This window comes from Mycteria americana, chromosome 1 (genome assembly GCF_035582795.1).
Source record: "Mycteria americana isolate JAX WOST 10 ecotype Jacksonville Zoo and Gardens chromosome 1, USCA_MyAme_1.0, whole genome shotgun sequence".
Taxonomy (NCBI): Eukaryota; Metazoa; Chordata; class Aves; order Ciconiiformes; family Ciconiidae; genus Mycteria; species Mycteria americana.
Window position 1 is genome coordinate 96,784,168 of NC_134365.1, and position 24,102 is coordinate 96,808,269.

Genomic DNA, 24,102 nt, shown 5'->3' on the forward strand with positions numbered 1-24,102 from the left:
CTGCAAAACCTTCAGTAAAACAGGCACCTCATAATGTGAAGGAAAGCTCAACAGTGCAGAACACAGGCCTTGTGCTCTTCAATTAGCACACTTAGAGTAATCTAATCTCTATTAAGTACCCACTGCATGGTGGTCTGATTTCAGGAGATGTGACTTCATGATCTGGATGATCCCTTTCAATCTTCTTCTATTTTTGATGCAAGCAGATATTGCCTAGATAGTATGTAAAGGATCATACGAGAATGCTGACAAGTATCCTTGTTTCTTCTGTTCATGTAGCTACAATCCCCGCTGTATAGTAATTGATCCAAAACAGATGAAAGATCACAAGCGCAAGGCACACACACCCAACTAAATCTTCTCACCTGCTTTCTTCTTTCTTAGCAGTTGCTGTTTACTGTTTTCTAAGGTATCTTATATTGTCATCCTTCTTGGTGGTACACAGAAACAGGGTTTAAATTAGCTTCTATACAGGAATTTGCCACAAGATGCAAGAGTCAGTCCTCCAGGAGAAACCAGGGAGACTCTGTTTATGAACTACAATCCCTGTTACAAGAACCAACACTTCTTCCTTACCAAGACAGCTTTCTTGTACACAGACCCCATCAATATGTAATTTAAAGTGAAAACGGGCTGACACAGATATGCAAAAAGGCAAATTTTCCACTCATTAGTCTAATCTTGAGATCCTGGGCTCAGGAGGGATGAGACACCTTTTTGGGTGCCATGAGACAACTGATATCCACAAATTTTATGAGCCTATTAACATTTTTATGTTATTGGGGGGGGGGGGGGGGGATCGCTCTTCATTAACCTTCAAGAACATGGAAATTGTTGTTCAAAGTAGAAAATAACCCAACACACATACCAAAACACACAGCTGGAAAATTTCAAATGACACTGCTTTTATCTTGTATGTTACACTAGGGCCATTCAGGGGCTTAATAACATTGCAGAAAACCAGCATTCTCTGAACTAGAACAGATCATCTTTCTGCCATGGTGCAAGGGCATGACAGGGCAGCTGATATTCTGTCCAAAATGTCAGGTACACTTTGAGGCTTAGTCCCTTAGATGGTGCCATATCTAGGGGGTCTGACAATTTGAAGATGGTGAGGAGTTTCAAGGTAGGTGGATGGAATGTTTATTTTTGTCCATTTCTGAGGTCCCGCTTTGCTTGCTGCACCAGCAGCTACACTGTCTGCGGTAATCTGAAGCTTTGAATGGCCCTTCTGTTACTCATACATACATCTTTTGACAACCACATTAGCACTAACACCCTTATGTAAACAGACAACACTACAAATAATAAGAATGCTAGTCAATGTACAGGTAATAAGAAGGCTTAAATAAATCAACAGAGAAAGAATATGTTAATAAGGCAGCCTACTAATACCAGAGTGTTTGTGCCTCTCTTGTCAGCTACATTCAAGCACCAATAAAAAAGTGCTTAAAGCATACATTTAGTATGCTACTTCAATCTCTAATCATTCATGTTAATTGCTAAACCTGATAAATATTTGCATTAGCAGATTCAATAGTAGGCACCAACATTCAGGAATGCCAGAACAGAATGCAGGTAAAGGGTATGTAACAACTCTGCTCAACAAGAAAAGAAGAAAAATCCACTCGGACGCTGCAAAGGCACTATCTCCATAGGAGGGTAACCTATTTGGCAGGTCAGCTGGCCTTCTCAGGGACCACGTGCCTTTTGCCAGTGCAATAAGGACTGATCTACCCGATTAAGAAGTAGGCATGACAAGCTTAAAAGGGAGTCACAGCTAGCCCTCCGCAGCTGAGAAAACCGTGTGTGGCACATGGCCTTGAAGCCAACAGCATGTGTACTGTGTAAGAGAAAACACGGGGGAGGGTGTCCTTGGCAGGATCACCAAGACTACTATCTTTCAAGTTCAAGATCCTGTTTCCCGGTGCAGCCAACTCAAAAAGCTTGAAAAGGTACGAACATCTTCCTTACGCACTGGTTCCTCTTCCCTTCCGCAAGGAATGCCATATCGACACCTGTTGTCAACAAGTTGGACAGTAGCTTGATGTCCAGTCGAGACTGCTACTGCACCTGGCACGTATGAGGGGAAAAATGCAAGGACTTCTTGGACTATTTATGCATTTCATAGCGTCCTGTGCTTGCGGCATCAAAGCACACGGACAAGCTCAGAGTGCATTCAGGTTACCTGATTTAACTCAACTCCTGCATTTGATTTTATAAACACTAGCCATTAACTGTACACAAAAGCCAAGCAGGCATTCAGCATTTTATACTCAAAGGAAACCAACAGTCTTCTTCCAAAGTAGCAATACTCTGTAAGCAAGATGCAAAAGGTGATTAAGCCTAATAAGCAGACCACAGCGAACAAAGGAAAACTACATTCAACTGAAAGGACAGGATGAGCACCAACTTTAATCATCATCAGTTAATAATACTGCCAGCCTGCTATGAACTACTCTGTTTCCTACATGCACTGTAACAAGCTCCCATCCTAACCTGACACTGTTGATGCACAGCTTCACAGAACAGGTTCCAGTACACACTGCCATGCAAATCTGACACACCTTGGTTTTTGGAGACCTGGAGAAACAAGTTTTTCTTATGAAATACAAGCTATTATGAGTGCTTTAAATTAGACTAGAAGAGACTTCAGCATTATAGAAAATGTCACTTGCTTTTCTTGTAATGTTTTTGATAAATTCTCCCCACTCTCAGCCATCATCCATTACAAACCAAAAGCTTCTTCCACCGCCTCTGTTCTTGCAGAAAAACAACAAAAGGAAGTATGTGTAGTGTTCAGTGGAAAATTACCAGAGTTAAGGAATGTGGTCACAAAGTTTAGGATTTAGAGTCAGAACCTGGCGGAAGGGGGAGCTCTGAAAGAACTTTATCAGCCACAGATCTGCGAGGCCAAAAAGCAGCAGCGCAATCATCTCCTGCCTACCACAGGCCACGATTTTCTGGACCTTTCAGCAATTAGCTTTGCAGTTTATTAAGAAAAATTGTGTCTTATTTGTATTTGGAGCATGTTTAATTTCACCTTTGAATCACATGATCAGGCTTTTGTCTGCTAGACTGTATCCATGACCACAGTTTTCCTGTAGAGGTGGACTATAATCCATTCATACCTTTATCTGAGTGGTAATAAGCAAAATGGAGTTCCTGATGTTAATCAATATTTATACAGTGTTAGTCATTTATCTGCAAAAGCATTAGAGTATATTTACTTAACAGTGGCACTTCAAAGGGGTCTAGTTAGGCCAGGTCTTCCCTTTGGCCAGGTACTACCATCTTTAGAGTGCTAGAGTCTAGCACTAAAGAAGTAGTAAGGTTTCATATTACGTGGTTATCAGGGACACACACACACCACAATCAGCAAGGTAGTTTGTTTTTGGGGGTGGTGGTACTGGTGTTGGGGAGGGGCTGTTTATGACGAGGCTCACCCCTTGCAGTTGGGATGTGCTACCCCCTACATTTTGCCAAACATGGGGAATGCAACTGCACAACTCATAGTAGTGGAGGACTGCTTTTGTGCTCTCCCTTGGAAAGACAAAAACAAAACATGGCTATGCAGTAAGGGCTGGGACATTATGAAATTGGAACAGAAAGATCTTGCTAGTGAAAATCTTCTAAACCTAAATTTGCCTCATCACAGTAAGTATCTACCTGAAAGGTGAGGTAGGTGTTGTCTCTTAAATAGGAAAGGTGGTCTGCAGTGATGTGCACAGTACTGCTGCTAGAGTTGCTGCCTTTGCAAATATTGAGGAAGGAATTGTTACAACTGCATAAGACCGGTTAAGACTCACTTCACTACAGACATCCAGTAAGGATCACAGCCCAGTCCTGTTGGCTTACACAAGGTTGTCAGCTTTCGTCAAATGTTCAACAGCCTTGTGTGGGAGGGAAAGCTACCAGTCTGGAGGGAATAATACTCACCATAAATTACGGTAATAGTTTTATAGTCTCTGCTAGTTAAAACAATTACTTTTTTCCCCACCTTCCTTCAGCTTCAGAGATATAAACCATGCATTCCAGAAGTAACAGCACAGAAAGCCCAACCAGATCAAAGCTGAGCCAGCAAAGGCCAAAAGACCACCATAAAGAAGAGGTTGGTTACAATGGGAGAGGAAACGTGCAAAGAAGGCAGAAGAAGGACGATGTAGCCCAAGCCAGTACCGTCCTAAGAAGCCCTAAGGCAGAGAAAAAACAAAGAAGTTCTTTCAAGAAAAGAGAGGATCTCTCTCGTGATGACTTGCTATTTCTTCTTAGTGTCCTCGAGGGTGAATTACAGGTGATTTATTGTCTTATTTTATATCCCAGATTAAAACACAATTCTTCCCCCTCAAGACCCCACCCCAATTTACCACAAACACATCCTGCTTTCATGTTAAGGAAACATCCTACCTAATTTGATACAGAAAGACAAATATAAACTGCAAAGTACATAAAAACACAAATTATAGCTATTATTATAGCTATCAGCCAGAAAAGGTGACCTTTACACCACCCCTAAGTGCAAATAAAATTTGCCCACAATGTACCTGTAACACACTAAAGAAACTCATGGTCCACTGTGAAGGATCACGTAACTCTCAAAGCAGAGAACTCAAAAAACTTTCCTACTGTGCTGCCCCATTCTAAGTAATTTGAATACAAAGTATTTGTCACTGTAAAACCTATATGGAGAACATATCAGAGACCTTTAAGATCTTTTATTTAATTAATTCTTATCTCCCCTCTCCTATGAAGTAGTGAGCATTACTCCCTATGAATCAGTACATCCCAGATCACAAGAAGTAACTCACTCAACAGTATTCTAACATCTTTTGCTAGAAAAATCAAATAGTCATTTTATTCCCCATAATATGAAGCATAAGTGTTGCATGCCACTTAGCCCACAAGACACTGGATTTTGAAGAGTGAGCATTTTTCTATCTGGAAACGGAGACAGCTGCCTAGTGGTAAATGATGCCTAACCTGGTCAAATGTAATTTCAGGAAGTGGGAACCAGACTTCCAGTGAGCAGGGAGAGTATTTCTGTGGCCTGCTGATTGCACAGAAGCAGTGACGGCCACTTAAAACTGCTCACAGGCAGAGGGAAGAGCAAACTGGCCAAAGCAGCATAAATGGGTGTATCACATGGTTTCAGAGTTTATTACCTAGACAGTACCTGGGTAGTTCCATTCTTAACATATGCATATATATTTACATAATAACACATACATGCTTAACAGAACACACATGGAATATGAATATTTGATAGATGTACCAATCTCTGAGGGTAGATCCAAGGCAAACTTCTACAGAACATTTCATTATGCAAACAGAACGATTTCCATGTTTGTGAAACAATTCTCTCCTGCTCACTTGCCCTTTCTTAATTTAGATTAAAATTCAGATGTCACGCACTCCTCCAAAACAGTTCTCTCTTCCTCTCAAAAAGAGATGTGTGTGTATATATTTATATATATATTTATATTACACACACACTTCATTACACTTGTGTAATATAAATATATACATATATGTATAAAACACACACACATTTCAATTCTTAAGGTTTAAAACAGCAACAGAGTGAAATGAGAAACTGGAAAACAATGAGCTTGACATGACCATTTTAAATCATGTCTGACATTCCAAAGGAAGCATTATGAATGAAAAAAGTGAGAAGTCATTTTTTATTCCTAATTTTCCACCTCCTGTAATGCCAAGTCAAATCTCTGAAGATCAGCTGTCAATCCAACCATAATTAAGTTTCAAAGTTAGATGCCATTACTCTCCGATTCCAGAACATTTAAAATGCATAAAGATCACTCTTCTAGGCTTTTTCTGCAATGATAAGGATTAGAAATAGATCATTTTTATTATTTTTTTTTAAACACAGACACAAATAGGGAAACAGAAGTGCTCCAGCCAAGAGCAGTCAGACTGAAAGTGTTACCCTCTCCCCGATTTCCTCCCTTCCTATCCTACCCTTCTAGGATTAGCAGGTACTTTGTTTTGTTTTTAACTGAGCTCATCGCAGACAATGGATGTTTCAGACAGTTCATGTAGTTATGTCACCGTAATGGAGGCAGGGGGCAACCTCCACCACCAGAGGATGCGGGGGTGGGGGGGGTGGGGGGGGGATGGGGAAGAAGAGATGGACACAGTCCTAGGGGAGGTGGTCACCTAAACCAGTTTCCCTTGCAGTGGAAACATTCACATAATTAGATATTCTCATGAAAGAACATTATCATTAGAAGTGGGACTTCAAAACAATTAGCACAGTATTCACAGCAGGTATTCTGTCCCCTCCAACTTAACGTCTACTAGCTCCTGCTAGTATCTTTATAGCAAAGAATTATTCTTGGTGGTTTGTAATTTTTTTTGGTTGGTTGGGTTTTTGTTTGTTTGTTTGTTTTTAAAGAGCAAAGAGAATCTATAGATTACTTCAAATACTGCAGATACATACAGCATGTTTCTCCAGCATGGAGCACGGATTTAGAGAGCAATGCTGTATGATACAAAGGCGGCATGTGCACCTGCCAGCTTGCGCAAGAATTTCTGGAATACATACATAGAAGAACATATTGAAAACATACCTGAGAACATATTGTATCTACTCTTTGGTAACAGGATGTCATCAGATACTTTATAAGATTAAGGGAAATAAATGCAGTGACATTAAAAAAGGAAAAGTATAATGCACATTTTTACGCTACACTTTCTGAAACTACATGATTTTTTGGAAACCACATAACATCACCTTCTATTAATCATTATCTTTTAAAATGCTTTTTTTTAGCATTCACTCATAAATTGAGAATACCCTTACAGCAGTTACTTCCAAAAAACTTGATGCTGCAAAGTGGCTTATTACCTGAAGGCATGTACACAAGTGTGTGCACATCTACATGTCTATAAATACATAACGCATGCTCTCACACATGCATGCACACATACATATACATGCACACAGGACCCCACTGCCAGCTTTGAAGGCAATTAATCTTGTTTTAAAGAACTGCCATTATTGCATGGCTTTGGAATGCGTGTTGCAAAGGGTCACATCCCCTGCACCGCACACCTCACCCACATTCACCGCTCAAATGAGCTCAGTGTAACAACAGAAGCAGACGACCCCAGGCGGGTTTAAACTACAGAAGCCACCTTTGCACCCAGAATATACAGAATGTGCAACACTTCCAGGCTTCAAGGGCCATCCTAACTTCTTTTGCTAACAATTTAAAATCAGCTTCTAATACCACAAGTCACACTTTACCCTGAAATTTTGTGTTGTGAATGCTACACACCGGTCCAGAAACACCAATACGATCTACTCACTAACAAAGTACTTAAGCATTGACGAGGGTTCTGAAGATGTTGGAGTTTATGCAGAACTAATAAAATACAAAGACCAATACTTCCCTCATGCTTTTTAACTGTCTTCACGTTACTGACTATTTTGGGGCACTTTACATACACAGCATTCTTTAAAAAGTTTTTTAGTTTTCTTAAAATCAAAAGTAGAAAACTAACCTGTAAATACACATATACAGTTTAACAAAATAAAGCCTTACTTTGTGTTTCTGCAGGCTCAAGATGAAGTTATAGGAGTACTTAAGGCTGAAAAAATTGACTTGGCTTTGCTTGAAGCACAATATGGCTTTGTTACTCCCAAGAAGGTGTTAGAGGCCCTCCAGCGAGATGCTATCCAAACAAAGGCTGAGCAGTGGCAAGAAGATATCTACGAAAAGCCTATGGGAGAGGTATGAACATATAATTGATATTTAACCATAGTTCCTACCAAATCCAATAGAAAATATCTCACTGACTTCAGGAAAAGAAAGCAAGTGAGCTCTAAATCTAGAATCTAATATGAGTGTAAGTGACAGCAGAATAAAGTCCAGGGTCCAGTGGGGTCCCTAATAAAAACAGGTGTCTAATGATCCTCATTTATACTGCACACTGGGGGCTTTAAACATAGACAGACATGATTTTGTCTAACTCAAACTCTGATAAACAGCCTTCTATTTTTCACACTGTCTTTTTTTTTTTCCTTTCTGTTATCCAAATTCACAACCCATACAAACAGATGCCTCCCTATTCGTTTCATTGAAGCCATCTTACCAATGGCTGGCAAGGGCCCATTCAGCAGTAATGGCACAGCCATCTACCTTTGCATATGCCAGCTCCCACTAATTCTGGGAGAGTTACGGGTAAACCTGCTTGGTCTGAGTAGTTACTGTAATGAGCTGTCATTAGAAACTTCATCCAGGCAGAAATCTAATATTCTTATATTATACCTAAGTAACCTTTAGTTTAGTTACACTGCAGTAGCAGCCATGCTTTCTGAACAATGTTATCTGAATTTCATTTCTGCCCTGCAGTGCAAATCACTGGATATTAAAATCCTTTCATATCAGAATATATGGTTTTTTTCCCAAGTAAGTGTCTCCTCTTGAATTTAGATAAACATTTTTTAATACGCTGCTCAGTATAGATAATCATCATAAAAATAAAAGCAGAAATTATGAATAAAATTCTTCTATCAAATGTTTTCCAAGCTTTCTGAACAGAAATGTACCTAAGGATACAGAGTTCATTTCAGAGAAAATTATGTCAGGCAAAAGGTCAACACTCATTTCAGAGGCTCAAAGGTTAAAATCTGTGGCTATAATCTGAAACAGATAAAGTTCAGCTGTGGAGGTTAATTTATTTTAGAACATTGTGGCATTATGTCACAGAAACTTTGAGCACAAATGGAAATGATTTGAAGAGAAGTCCAAAAACGTTTGAAAACGTAAGTTCAGTCTGTTACTTTACATAAGTTTATACACACTTTTTCCTTCTTAAGCTTAATGGCAGAGAAAGGATTTCTAACACCACTGGGTTTGGCAATTCCGAAAGGCAAAGGTAAACATCCTGACAGCAACTGAAAGGCTAGAAGGACCACTGGCACTTCGTATATCTTGGTAAACCAAAGGATGCCATAATCAGTAGGCATTCCACAATTTCAGTTTCAAAATCCCCCCAAATTAAGTCAGAGATCCATTTAGTTTTTGTTTGGATTTATTAAACATTTATAAAAACCAAGGGAGAGGTGGAAGCAGCCACAAAGTATGGGAACCGACCATTTAAATTCCCCCTTTGCCATCATAACAATGTACCTTTGTATTTGCCTACAAAATCTCTGCTGATCCAGTTCCTCTAGAGTGTGTGCATCTCACCCTTGACAATTTAGCCTTGTAGCCCTGAACACAGAGGATTTTCCCAAAAGCCAACTGAAAATACAGTGAATTTCAGAAGGCACCTGTAAGATTACTGGTCCTTTAACGTTCTCTCGCAACTCACTCATCTATCTTAAACTTTATGAAGTTTCTTGGCAAATTTGGCTAAGAATGTAGTGGGAAAATTTGGTGACTGGACAGCTTTACTCACTAGGAACAGGATTCATAGGTGAATAAATGTAGCAAAATAGAAAGCAGTAGTAATACATCTTCCTTTACAAAACCTATGGGGAGTGTGACAGACCAAAACCATGTCTTCCTTGGCTATGAGGAGATTTTTTATTTTTATTTTTTTGAAAGCAGAGGGTTTTTTCAGCTGAATTTGTTCTACAGCTATTTCTTTCTGCAACCTAACAAATGCCAGATAAGCTTACTCTTATTCCTCACACTTGAGGATACAATAAATTGTTTTATGTTTAAAGGGGCTTAAAAGAAAAGAAAATAGACTTTTATTTTTGTTGTGCTTCTGTCTGACACAAAGGTCTGAAAAGGTTTTCCATCTTGCAGTGGTTTATAAACTTAAATCAAGTCAGTTATTCATGAAAAAGTCTGGCTTCAGATCAATTGCCACTTCTCTTGAATAGAAAATGAATGGTATTCAACATTCTAGTAAATACAGAATAATAGCATAAGAACCATTTTCCCAGATTCAAAAATAAACAAATAAATTTTTAGAAAGAATCAAAAAAACCAAAGAAGGTGACATAGGAAAAGACAGATAAAGAGGAAGTTACTGCAGAATTTATGGTTTCTTTTTCTCATGTTTCAAACCTTCATGGAATTAGAAAGCCAATTCTCGTTTCTAACTCTCCCCAGCTTCCAATAACACAGTCAAAGATAAAAAAACTGGTGCCTCACTGTTTGAAATGTGATGAACAATACCTCCTACCACTTTGAGCACTCCTCTAAAAGCAGCGAAACTAGAGGAAAGCGTATATTCTGCATCCATCAAGGATAATTCAAAATTGAATCCGTTTTTAAAATCCCAGTGCCAATCAACTCAGGGAAAGATGCATCCTCATCAGCCTTTTAACAAAATATATCTGATTGCATCCTCACGTCTTACAAGTGTTGGTCACAACTTTCCAACAACGACAGCTGTAGGGCACCAATAAGTTACAGTCATAGGAGGAGACTGAAACAATAATGTTGACAACGTGGCACTCAGGAAAAGCAGACCAACATATCCACATGAAAATTTGGCTCAATGAGGGTTGAAAAAGACAAGGGAGGAACTGCTCCCATTATGTCCATTAATCCTAAACTCAAGATTATACATTTATAAACAATGACCATGAGGGTATTATTAACAGGAATAATATTTCACTGAACTTTGGATAAAGAAATGTAACTAACCTGGATTTTATTCTGGCACAGCGCCAAACACAAAACAATCTAAAATGAGAAAGACTAAAAGTTCAGTTCCAACATAATGGATTTGAGACGCACCATCCCAGTTCGACTTCAGACACGAGTTGGTGGCAAAATGTATTTAAACGATTAAATTTCTGTGAATTTTTAGCTTGCTGAACTATTCATAGTTACGTAAGACCATGACTTTTATTTTCCATTGTATTGTACAGTATGTTCAAGTATTAATTCTAGCAAAAAGTCCATATGGTTAGCAAGAACAAAACAACAGATCACTTAATTAAGATTTTATCACTTTAATTTTCAACAGAAGACATTTATACTGCTGCTTTAGTCCTCTGCGGTTTTTAGCCAAGAACTGTATATGCTGAGTAAACGTGTGTGCGTACATATAAATGGATATTTCTGCATGCACAGACTTAGCATTTGGACAGAGTAATCTGAGCAACCAGGGGCTGTTGGAGACCACTCCTGTGAGAGGATCTCACACTAGCAGGGGTTCACACGACTTCTCTCTCTTCTCTGCTGGATACGTGGGAGTCAGCCACAAGATCTCACAGGGAAAATGCAAGAGTCAAATTTGCTCCCCAGGAAAGTGCCCTTGTCTCACAGAGGGACACAACAAAGCTTCCCAATAACACACAGACATGCAGCAATCCAGTACCAGCCTCTGCTCTGCTTGGTCCTGCAGGGAGGGAGAGGCATGCTGCACAATAACACACACAACTGTCATGAGGCCAAATGCCCATACCCATTATGCAGCTTACATGCAGATCTCAAGAGTCTGCATTAATTGTGATGTAGGATCTGCTGCCTCTCCAGTTCTCTTCTCTATCACCCACCTGTACCACGAGACAGGCCCAGCACCTCCTCCCTTCTCTCCCAAGTGGAATCCCAAGCTCTCACTCTCCACCTTGTCCCCAGCCACACACCAGCTGCAAATGCTCACGGTAGAACTGATTTGACATCATTCTTGAAAAGAAAACCAAAATGCATCTTCTAATCTGAGCAATAGGAGAAAACTGCAACACAAAAACAATTTTGATGCAGCAGCTTATTTACTTGTCTCTTTTACCCTTTCATGTAAGCAGGACTCCCCAGGACACTACTGTTCTTTTACCCACTTTCAAATTCCTCATTCCCCCTCCCTGCCTTGAATACACACCTCTTCCATTCCAAATACCAGTTTGTAATTCAAACCGCTAATCTCAACACTGACAAAAGCACAACTTTGAACTGAAAGGTGCTGGCATTGCTCACTGAGAACTGCAAAACAAAAACCTGAAGTTACTACCTTTCTTCTTGCATACTTGCTGCTGAGATTACCACTTGAATCAACCTCTCATAGCCATTCAACAAGTACTCTAGAGCAAACAAAATATACTGAACCCATAAAACACTGCTGGCAGGTCCCACACCCTTCACACCCAACAGTGCAGAAGCAGGACTATTTTCTATTTGGTTAATGCTGTTTGTGTTGATGACTAACCCTCATCTCCATCAGGCATTTATATGTTTGGAAACAGGAGTCACTTGATTTATGATCAGCTTGTAGCCAGAAATGTCAGTGTTTTCTTACGATAGCAATTTACACATGCCCTCAGGTTCTTACGTACACTTTTGAAGAGGTGGTCCAATCCATACAAATGCATAACTTTACTTTCTTAACCCCATCCATGCAGACTGCCTGCCAAAAGAAATCAGAATTTCACACCTTTGCCTTCTTCCCCACCTGACCTCGCACTGAGGGCTGAGACCAGCCAGCACTATCATGCAAGGCTGATGCCCAGTTCATATCAATTTAAGTAAGACAGGGCCATAGTTGCAAACAGCACCACATCAGAAATTTATCAGAAAAGAGGAGGCAGGTTGCTTTCTGAGAACAGCATATATTCACCTGGAAGTATGACCTTTAAAAAGGTGAGGATGAGAAACTCAGGTGATGGTGCTTCATGCATCTGTGCAATAGCTGTTCCAAAAAACCCTCTGAAACCTGGAAGGGGGCAGCAAGGTTGATAAAACACACTGAAAATTCTCTCATTCTGGTAAGCTAGTAGCTGAAGAGAAGATTTTAAATTTTGAAATTTCCACTTCTAGTGGAAGAAGGGAGAGTGTGGAGAAATTAAAAATAGCCAGTTTTCTTCAACCTGACTTTTTAAGGCAATTCAGTTTTCAACCTTTGTAAAAGACATAGAAAACATGGCCAAGAGATTACTGTATAAGGTGGCACTTGCTTACTGAGAAAGCTTGCATATGCAAGGATTTAGGTAAGAAATGTTTTCCCAAGAGAGGTCCTACTTCAGGATCCTGATTCCAGAAAGCATTAACCTTGCTGGTGTAAAAGTGTGCAAATTATGAGTGAACAAGATGAAAAAAACCTTAACCTGCTGTAAGGTCATGTGTGAAATGAGCTCAGCTATGTCACAACAGAAAAGACACTCTCTAACGTTGTAAGCAGAAAGTACAGGCAATTTTCAAAATGGTCCACACTTCTGTTGGACTATGGACTCAAACCATCTTCAAAGTCTTGTCAATAGTTCCTTATTCATAGCAGTGTCACCAAAAAAGTTAACAATGATTTAGGAGAAACATAGGAGAATATATAAAGCTTAAAAAGAAACTGAGGTAAGCAGGGGGAGACTCCGAAGCGCATGCAGAAATTGAGGATATTCTCACTCATTCAAGAAACTCGTGTTTAGGCATTCCAGCTCTTCCTGTCATCACTTCTATCAGCCAAACTGTGAATAAACATGAGGAAAAGATAATTCATCATACTCCTTGGAATTAAAGTGTCCAAAACAAGCAGTGGCCCTAAGAATCTGAAGCCCCAGTGTTTCTTGTGGCACATGAAATTCCTTGTGGGGGAAACATTGGAGAACCAGAACCAGCCTTGCTTCCCACACTGCCCATTTGTGAATTCTTTCCTATTAATAGAGTGAAGCACTGCAAAGCAGCTTGACCTACTAGAATAGACTGTGGTTAAAAGGAGGCACTGGGCTTTGAGCTCAAAATTTCTCTGTTCCAAGAAAGATACAAGGATTCCTGTGTTGACCTGATGAGGGAGGCAGTCTCCACAGGGGAAGGGGAATGAGCAGGGAACAAAGACTCTCACCAATACAGACTCTTCCCAGGTCTTTAGATTGCCTCCAGTGAGCACTCCTCAAACTTCAGCTAGATCACTAATGCCTAAGGAGGAAAACCCCTTCTGGTTTCACACACACACTTGCATAACTCAGTCACATACTGAATTCAAACTTATAAAAGAATCCTCAGAATGATAATTTTCTCTCAGTTTGTAGAAACCATTTTGTTTAACAGCATAACTCCAGTGAACAGTTATGCCAATACCTCTGTGGTTTAGAAAAACTAAAAATTATTACCAAAACCTAAAATAGATTATTTATTAAAATATCACCTTTTATTATTTAAAATATCACCGATTATTTATTAAAATATATTAAAATATCACTATATAATAATATTTAGAAGCTCAGCAGAAATCCTTGGGGAAAGGGAGGGAATTTGATGTTCAAAAAGTGTGCTATAAAGGTGCCATCTGCAAGGCAAACCCCTTTACAATGTGTGAAATTTGAGGAACAAAAGAGGAAATGCCATTGTTAAATAAAAATACTTCCAACCATTTCAAAATTTAGTGCTTACTTGTTCCAGAAACCCAGAGCCATGCTCAGAGTAAGCACAGGAAACAGGATTGTTTTCCACTCTTGGTTCTATCACACATTTACTGTGAAACCAGAGGAAAACTGCTTTCTGATCTACCTGTCTACTGTACAAAGACAATTCAATGCTCTCATTTCCTATGCAGCTACAAATAAGACAGCTATTTCTATTTAACCAAAAGTCAGTCTACTTCTGTGTGAAGCAAAGGCTTCTTCTGCCAAGACATATGTTTCTCTACCGCAATGATCAATGAGAAAAGCACAGCCCTGGGAACAGTAACTGCTAATTAGTAGCTGTTGAGGATCAGTCATGGCAGGAGGAGGAAAAGAAGGTGACTGAGGGTCCTGCAAAACAGTACCTTAACTTATTTTTCTAATTTGTCAGAATTAGACTGACGGAACTAAATAACCCTTTCCAAACAGATACCAAAGGACCTGGCCATTAGGCTATTAAATGCATTTTATATTATTAAGCCTCTCAAAATCTTTCACTAATGAAAGCCTGAGCAAGTAAGAGTTTCAAAAGACTTCAGGAGTTTTTGCTTTTTTTGTAGCTCGATAAAGTTGTAGAGAAACAGAAAGAAACTCATAGACGAATGCTGGAGCAACTTCTAATGGTAGAAAAATCACACAGACAAACACTGTATGAACTAGAAGAAGAGAAGAGGAAGCACAGCAAATACATGGAAAAAAGCGATGAGTTTACAAACTTATTGGAACAAGAACGTGAAAGGTAAGCTTATCTCTTGCCATAGTACTACGAAATACCTACAATTTAACATTATGTCTAAGGATCTGTCCACCTTCTTATTCTGCATCCACTAAAAATCAGAAATATTTGCGGAACTGTATTTTGAGAGTTCAGCTGTGAAAACATGACTAATTACTCCTAAGTAACAGTAGTGTCTGCATCTCCATCAGCAGGTGAGGTAGGTCAAACAGTTGGCAGATTCTTCAGCACTATAGCAGGATGACAGGTATGTCACACTAGAGGCAATACAGGGAAATACACAAATGTGTAAAGTTACAACCAACATGAAGCAGGTAAACTTTTCAGCATGTTTAAGATGCTCTGTGTGCACTATAGCACGTAAGTAACAGAATATGAAATCAGGCATGCAGCCTTTGATGGCAGAAGAAAAAGACATGAGGAGAAGTAGAAGGTGTTTGGACAGACCACAGAAATACAGAGAGAAGAAGCGAAGGCAGAGGATAATTTACAGAAAGCTTTGAAAATAAGAACACCATAAAGTTCTCATATCAGGATTGGCAAAAAAACCCATAAAATCCAACTTTATTTTTAAGTGTAACCTAAAGGTGCCACAGCTTGTTTAAGCACAGTGTGAGGGTTTCAATACCAATTTTCAGAAGAAGGATTAAGAAGAACTTAATGTCATTTACTGTCTTTAAAAAAGCCACTTTAAACTGTGGCTTCGCTGAATCTGCAGTAAAACTGAACACACCCGGGGGGGGGGGGGGGGGGGGGGGGAAATCGAAGAACATTTCCTATTCCCTGGATAGCTACTCCAGAAGATAGGAGAATATTGTCTCTGTTTCCTTTTGCTTACGAAGAGCTTCCAGATGGAAATGTTTGGGTGTGAGAACGTCAAACCTATTCTAAACTCACATTACGCATAGATAATTCTTCCTCTGCTTCGCCTGTGTAACATCATGTTCCACGTATCTTGGCAGTGTTCACCCTTCACACTACACCTCTCTCCTGCAGGTCTATCAAAGATAGCACATATGCTTCCCACCGAGTACACAGCCATATTTATGGATTGCAATTAAAGTGGCTGGGGGGGGGGGGGGCGGGGGACGGACACAGACACCCTTTGCTTCTCAGAGAAATGTATACAGATGCAGGCAAGCACAGGCACACACAGAAAAGCACATACAAAGTCCCCCTGCAAGGCACAGAACTGACTTTTTTCTCTAAGAACTGTTTTTGTGAAACATCATCATTTCAGGAACCAAAACCTGAGATGAATGGAAGTTTTCACCTCTGCTGTCTTTTTCTCAAAAAACTGAGACACTCATCTCTTAGAGACAGAGCTAAACAACTACAGTTGCTAAAAGCGAAAAAATGTTACATCAGACACATGTGCTCACACAGCGTGAAAAGCTGAACAGAAGGAAAGACTAAGCATCAGAGTCCTTGTATGTTTTTTCTTGTGAAAACAGGGTAGACATGGGATTAAAACTCTCTTCCTGCCCCTCCTCCATCTTCCCCCCAAGAAGACTATAAAACCTTTACCATTATTATCTGCAACATTTAGTTTATCTGCCTGGAAAAAGGGCGGGGGGGAGGGGGGGGGGGGAAATACTGAGGTGCCTAATGAGACCTTAGAGGATGTAATAATAGATTTCAGATTAAGTCTCAATTTTTGTATTTTCTTTGGAGGACGTATTTTATGTGGAAAACCTTAAGGGGGTGTGATGTCACATGTTGAGCTGATTCCAAAATGTTTGCCAAGTAATGCACCATCAAGATCTCCACGCAGTTGCCTGCCATAACAAAAACAAAAAACAAAAAAACCACCCCAAAACCAAAAAAAGCACCAAAACCCCCCCAAAAACCAACCCGCAACAAAAAAACCCCACAATCAAAAAAATGCTCAGCAAGTTAAGACACAGCTCTTTCTACATTAGCCTTCCTGACTTGACATTCAGAACACACACCCATATACAGCAAAGTGACCTTTTCTTCCATTTCAAAAACTTTAGTCCCATTTAAATCTTCTCAGGATGTGAATTTTGCATTTGGATTAAGAACAAATAGAACTCCATGAAAAGTTTCATACATAAAGCAATGACAAATGAATTTTAGCTTCCCCCTTCCCCAACTAAAAAAAAAAAAAAAAAAAAAAAAAAAAAAATCAGAAAAGCATTAAGTATTCATCAATGAACTTTCTTCTTTTTTCAGCCAGAAGCAGTATTCTCTTCTAAGTGTGGAAGGGTATCTAACATTCTTAACAGTATGTCAGTTTCAAAGCAAAATCCTGAACTTCCATGCAATTAGTCAAAAAAGTGTCTCTCTTTTATCAAAGAGCAAGGCTACAGTATATGCTAAAGGCATCCTTGAAGAGTATAGAACGCATGCAAGCCAAACAAGGTACACGAATAATATATAATTATGTGATAAAAATGAAAAAAACTTAGAAGTTATGGGACAGTGATGATGAATCACTGAAAACTACTCTTGACAACAAGAATAAAGAAATGATCAGTCAGATCCAACTCTTACATATGACAATATATTTTCAAATAAGGAGGAGGGAAAGAATTTCCTCTTTCTTACACACGTGCTCAGAAGTACAGAACTGCAGAATTCTTAAATGAAAATTTTAGTGATAAACTAATCTATCAGATAATCACGTTTTGAAAAAACCACACAAGCCTCCATCTCTAGGGCCTTTCTGCCACCTTACTCCCTCCATACATGACATTTCTCATTAAAAGTTAAAAAACATGTTTGGGTCATGGAAAATATTAGCAGTCTTCACTGACTCAGTAAAACCCCTTCACCTTAATCATTTGAGAATCCCTTTGACTTCATAGCAAAGCAACAAGACTAAGTCTGGCCTCAGCAATTGTACGTTGTCAGATTTGGGAATTTAAGCTTATGACAGGGCTAGTGACAGCTTTCGAAATATGAGAACTGCATTAGCATTTAATGTTAACCCTTTAGGCATTATAAGCGTTTTTCTTGTTGCCAGCCAAAACTAATCCTCCATAGTCTTGCTGTAGTTAAGAGACAAAGATTGGTCTTCCAAACTGAGAAGAGTCCCAAGACTTAGCAGGACATTTACCAGTAAAAGAATGATAAAATCATGCTACCACCATTATATTTATTCATATTCAGTCATACGTACTTTTAAAGCATGGAGCCACTGACAAACCCCTATCAGATAAGGAACAGTTTTGTGGAGAAAAGGAGGCCAATGGGCAACAACCGGATCGGTCTTTCCTGCACTTCAACATGAATTGTACTCTGTATGTGTGCAGATCAGACAGAAATGCAAAGACAAACTACATGTGCATGGTAGTGTATTAGATCAAGTCTACTAGAGTCTAGAAGGGAAACTTCTATTGTATTGCTGGAGTCTAAAGAAATAGCACCCAAACTCACAGGAATGTAAAAAAACTCAGAAGCTAGATACAGAGACTAGGTGCACCTGAAAAACCATAGCATAAAAGTCATTGAGCTTGTTTAGAAGCTCTTGCATTTCATGGGGTTAGGGGATGGAGGGCAGAATTAAGGACTAGGAAGAATACTTACTTTAGATTCAAATGCAGATTCCACTGTATCTTCCCTGAGGATGTACCTACTTGTCCAAATGTATTTATCCACATTCCATATTTTTGCAGTATTTAAGAAAACATTTTACAAAGCTAAAATATGAAACTAGAAGGTTTTCCAGATATGCATGTTCCCTGTTTGAAAACACATGCCATACGCATGCAAGTATTTACGCGTTTACATATTACTCTCCACCCCCCACACACAAAAAAAGAAACGAAAGAGTAAAATACAAAAGTGATTAGCACTTACACAGCCCTTTTCCTCTGCAAATCTCAAGGAATTTAAATGTTACATAAGCACAATTATTCCCCATTTTCTGAATACAGAAAGGAAATGAAGGTATGCGTGGAAGAAACCAGTCACAGGTACCTTGGGGTACAAGGGTTAAATTGGAGGAAAGGAAGAAATCTCCCAATGTATAGGTGTGTCCCATCTTCAAACTTTCTATATATTATACTGACTCTCAACTATACAAAGGGTAAAGCTTTATTATGAACATACACAGGTTAAATAAGTGAATGTTGTTCAACAGGATAGGAAAAAAATAGCAGCTTGCTAATAAGCAATGTAAATAATTTTTTAAGGCAGATATGATAAATGTGGCTCACAGGAACTCAAATATTAGCACAAAACTTTGCAGGTTGGTATAGCAGCAACTAATATCTTTAATTTAAGCATCATCTACTAAGATGAGGGGGTTTTTTCCTACAGGGAGGAAAGCCATCATAAGTTTTTGGTTTAGCTCAGAATTCACACTCACAAAGGTCATATAGAGAATGTAGTCCAAGGAAGAAAACACAATTGTTTACATATAAAATAATCCTAACATTTCCTAAAAGGAAACTTACTGCTTATGCTCTAAGCAAGCGAGAAAACCTAAGCCAGCCAACCAAACTCTATTTCACTGTAGCAGACATTTCTTCTTAAAACACCAAGTAAAGGGCATTTTCAGTGTTAAGATAAAAGTTATAACACACATCTGAGGAGTCAGCATTCACCAAGCTTAAAAAAATGGAACCTAACCTGCAAAAGTCTCACAACTGCAGTGTCTCTCATCTAACAAAACACCATAAAACATTGTGCTTGTTGCTCCAACTGCTGCCCCCCTCAAGGTCAGTCAGTTAACATGATGTCCTGTTGAGTGATACAGGCTAGAAGGGATCTCTGGAAGTCTCCAGCACAACCTGCTGAGGGCAGGGCTAACTTCGCAGTCAGATCAGGTTGCTCAGACCCCTGTCCAGCTCACTATTGAAGATCTCCAAGGGACAGTGATTCTGCTGGCTGCCTGGATGCAGTCTTTGCCATCCTCGACAGGAGACCCTTTCCCTCAGTTTCATTGTAGACATCATTCTGGTCTGGCTTCTGCTCCATGTTCAACTGAAACTGCTCTCGTTAAAGGCTCAATAATTTCCCTTCTGGCAAACCTCTGAACCTAATCCATCTTTGCTGTCTCTGATCTTTTGGCTGCCTTGGACACAAATAAGCTTTTAGCACTTCCTTGCCATCTTACCCACACAGAGTTTCTGCAACTCCAGCTGGACTCATTTGTCTAAGTGTTTCCACAGTGTAGTCTGAGTTGGAAACTTCTCATTGTCCACCTCTACTCCATCCATAGGATCCCAGAGGTCTTATTCTTTAGGTCTTCTCTTTATCCATTCACTCTCTGTGCTTCTCCTCACAGAAACTCAAAGCTAGCCATCATCTCTATGCTGATGACTCAAGTCTACTCCAGCCACCACCACCACCACAACAAATCTCAACATCTGTGAGCAACCTGCCATCATCCCCAACTCCATGAGACTAGAAAGGAACTCAGTCCTTTATCCTCCTGCCCTTGGCTTCATCCTTAAGATTCTCCAATACCTCAGTTCTTAAAACTGGGGTAACAAAGTCATACTGCTTGTCACTCAGCCTGTCATACCAAGGCACATTTTCTGCCTGAGCATTTCTAAATTTAAGTCTCACAAATTCTTCTTCACAGCAACTCCAAGAAAATAAAAAATACTTTTTTTTTAAAACCACACAAAAAAGCCTCCCAAAAAACAACCCCACACAAATAAACCAAACTTATCTTTCTGTCCATCCAAATAACTAAATCCTTTTCCAGGCCCTCACTTCCAAAATATTTTTTTATCATTTCCACATTAGCTATTTCACCCCTCTATGTCTCTTCACTGTATGCACTCTCACTACTGCATTAAGGCTATGCATTTCCTCTTGTGTACCTTTACAGTACACTCTTACCTTCTCATGCAATGTTAATACATGGACTAAACATCACATTAAAAATGTACCACAATTAGATCATATTATGGTGTAATACTGCTCAGGTACTGAGTAGGTAAGAAATGTGATTTCATAAAACTGAACACTCTAGGTTACGTGGTTTTGGGGTTTTTGGTTTTTGTTTGGTTGGTTGGTTTGGGTTTTGTTTTTTGGGGTTTTTTAAGTGTCAGATGAAAGTAGTTGCTACACACAGTAGGTCAAGTGAGCAATACTTGAAAACTGAGACAGGGCATCAAGGAGAGAAGGAACCATCTCAGCTAAAAGGTGAAGTGTGTTAGTATGTTGTCAGCATAACATTGCTGTACTTTAATTCTGAGACATTCACACACTGGAATAACAATATATTGCGTGCCCAGCTCCAGAAAATTCAATATTCTGTAACAGTGGGTATAATTAATATTTGCTGGTTTTCTTAATGAAGCCAATTAAATATCACAAGAAGCAGGATTTCATCTCTGTAGAAAACTACAGTAAAAATAAACACTGTCGACTTATTTATTCTACATGCGTTACCAGCAGTTTTTAATTTCATGCACACTGAACTATTGTTGTAGATTGCATTGTACTTAAATGCAATCATTTCCTCTTAGCTTTCTGGCAATGAGTTATATATATTACATATGCCTGAGACTATGTCTTGCAAGTTGTGAAATGGATGCCAGATCTCTGTACATTTGACCTTTTTCATGGGTATCTAGTGTTCCATAGGTGAATAAGAGAGACCCACCACAAGCAAAACATTAGTGTTCTTATTCTGCATTACACCCCAATGGGACAGTCCCACTAATAATACCACTGAGGCACGAAGACAGCCTCAAGGAAGTGATGTACACGGATTAATTACCTCACGCTCACACGTGAAAAACTATGTATCATTGCACTACATAACTTTCAACAGATGTTGTGAAGTCAAACCCTTATCAAAATTCAAGGATTCAAAGATTTCTACAACAGTTTCTATGCATGATGGAAGGTTAAAATACTTTATCTTAAAGCAAATAAATTAATAAAATCCAGGTTAACAAGGGGATTAAAAAACCCAAAACTGTTCAATAAGGTCACATTATGTTTATTCAAAGCAAAGATTAAGAATAAATACAAATAGAAACAGGGCTTTCAACTCAGTGTTAACACAACTGAGAAATTCTCTAGATCCGTGGTGCAATTCTAAATTATTCCACCTACTGTAACCAGGAAGCAGATGCAAGATCTAGGTGATTACCATTTCTCATACAACTCCACTGACATTGGTGGAATGACAGAGAGAAGTGAGGCTCATATTTAATTTCTCTAAATTGTGAGCACATAAGATGTCTGTTCACTGCTTCAGGCACACTGTCATGACTACCAGCCAACATTATCATTGCGTACTTTGAGGCCAGGGTGGACGCAACGAAAAACCTTAGTCAAACAATGTTCTCCTACACTGCTACCCTATCTCCCCTCATGAGCAGGGAAAGCAATGGTCCTTGCCATATGCCCTCCCTGCAAAAGGGCGTAAATTATCCTGAAAGGGATGATCATAGAAAACCACTCTGGTGGTAGCTCTGGTCAGCACTTTTAACCATAGTGTCAGAGCTCAAAGGGAAAGATGATCTTTCTAAGCTGGCAAGTCTCAGAATATTTACAGCTCTTGTAAATTAACACCAACTCCATATACTCTATTTGGAACCTAACCAGTGACCAGCGCAGACGATTAAGTGCTGGCCAAATATGCTCATGGTGAGGCGCTGCCTTCAGTAATAGGGCACTTGCTCTAGTCACCAATTTACATTTCCAAATAAGACTGAATGCACCGCTCCGTGTGCAACGCAGCATAACTAGTCTAATCATAAGCAACAATAGAAGTGGATGACTGCACCAAGACCTGTGACCAAAAAAAGACACGGTGCACTTCTGATTCATTGCAGGGTGGGGCTGTGAGAGAGGGAGAAATTGGCACAGGATTTTGTAACTGGAGTTTGAAAAGAAAACACACAACATCAGACACAGAGAAAAAAATCTATAAATCATTCTCCAAGATAGAAAGTTTGACACTATCATAAGTTTCCAGAACAAACCATTGCTATGGGAAGAGAGATACTCCTGTTTGAGTGTGGAGGAGGAGAAGTCTCAATGAAGTTAAGATCTTTCTTGTGGCAGAAAAGTTTAAGTGACTTATATATGCTATAATTAGTTTCATATCTTAAGAACAGGCAAGAGAAAAATGGCCACGAGAACTGAGAATACAGGTCACACATCAGCTCCCAAGAACTGCAGTCTAAACTCATAACCACGTTTCCTATGGCATACTATGAGCTTCAATGCATTTATGTCCAGCTACAAAATCTCTGAGCATTATATACACATGACAGAAGTATGCATGAGAGACTGAAGCAGTTCAGGAAACATGTCACAGCCTCACGCTCTGTGCTAAGACAGTAATTTTAAACAGGGAATAAACAAGAAAATCAGTAGCACTGAATCTGTTGAGAATAGAGATTACTGGAAAAAATTGTTAAAAATTAACACCAAAATCTTCTTACATGTTAATTTTGATTTTCACATAAATACATTATTTTTTTGTTTCTTGAGCTTGAAATGGACACTCTATAACCTTTCAGAAAAACACCACACACTTGGACAAGGTAACACATAACCTATTTAGTGTCTGAAGACCAAAAGTGTGAACATATTGAAAAAGTATGTTCAATATTTGGACCTTTCTGCTAAGATGATTAGAAAAAAGCCACAGAATATGTATAAATTCAGAAATAAACTAAAAGGTCAGGAGGGACATATGAACTTTCATTTTTAAAATTTCTGTTGGGGGGGGGGGAGCAGGACGGGTGGATGGCTCAGAGAAGGAAATGGAAGTAACAGGAAGTAGATACAAGAAAAACCATCAAATCATCTAGTCTCATCCCCATTAAATCATCTAGTCTCATCCCTGGCAACAGAGGGTTGTTCTCCAAACATACTGCCGACAGTTTTGCTTCTCATTTCAAATGTCCAAAATATAGAAAAGTCTCAATCGCTCTAGAACTGTTCTATAAAAGTTGCATTGTCATAAATAAAATTATACTTTTCTATTCATTCAATAATTCATTCGCTTTAACAACTCAATATAGTCCTTCCTGATAGGATTGTTACTCTACTGAACGATTTCTAGATACTTGGCTAAGACTGCAGAAGAACCCTAAGG

At 39.2% G+C, this 24,102-nt stretch overlaps 2 protein-coding genes across 7 annotated transcripts in view; one reads left to right on the forward strand and one right to left on the reverse strand.

The window, feature by feature from the left end:
- The window catches only part of CMSS1 (cms1 ribosomal small subunit homolog), a 248,560-nt gene that overhangs the window by 155,420 nt on the left and 69,038 nt on the right, over nt 1-24,102 (reverse strand). The window contains exon 2 of one of the 4 annotated variants that reach the window (XM_075514078.1): nt 15,099-15,313. The exons of 2 other annotated variants lie outside the window; for them this stretch is intronic. In XM_075514078.1, the coding sequence (XP_075370193.1) occupies nt 15,099-15,144 (46 nt within the window). In that variant the 5' untranslated portion in view covers nt 15,145-15,313. Of the gene's footprint in view, nt 1-13,325; nt 13,345-15,098; nt 15,314-24,102 lie in introns of those variants that run through there. One more of the 4 variants, XM_075514084.1, reaches the window with a different exon arrangement.
- The window catches only part of LOC142415593 (filamin A-interacting protein 1-like), a 162,810-nt gene that overhangs the window by 122,590 nt on the left and 16,118 nt on the right, over nt 1-24,102 (forward strand). For 2 of the 3 annotated variants that reach the window (XM_075514132.1, XM_075514137.1), the window contains 3 exons: nt 4,011-4,294; nt 7,584-7,757; nt 14,881-15,059. In XM_075514132.1, the coding sequence (XP_075370247.1) occupies nt 4,028-4,294; nt 7,584-7,757; nt 14,881-15,059 (620 nt within the window). In that variant the 5' untranslated portion in view covers nt 4,011-4,027. Of the gene's footprint in view, nt 1-3,605; nt 3,658-4,010; nt 4,295-7,583; nt 7,758-14,880; nt 15,060-24,102 lie in introns of those variants that run through there. The other variant, XM_075514146.1, reaches the window with a different exon arrangement.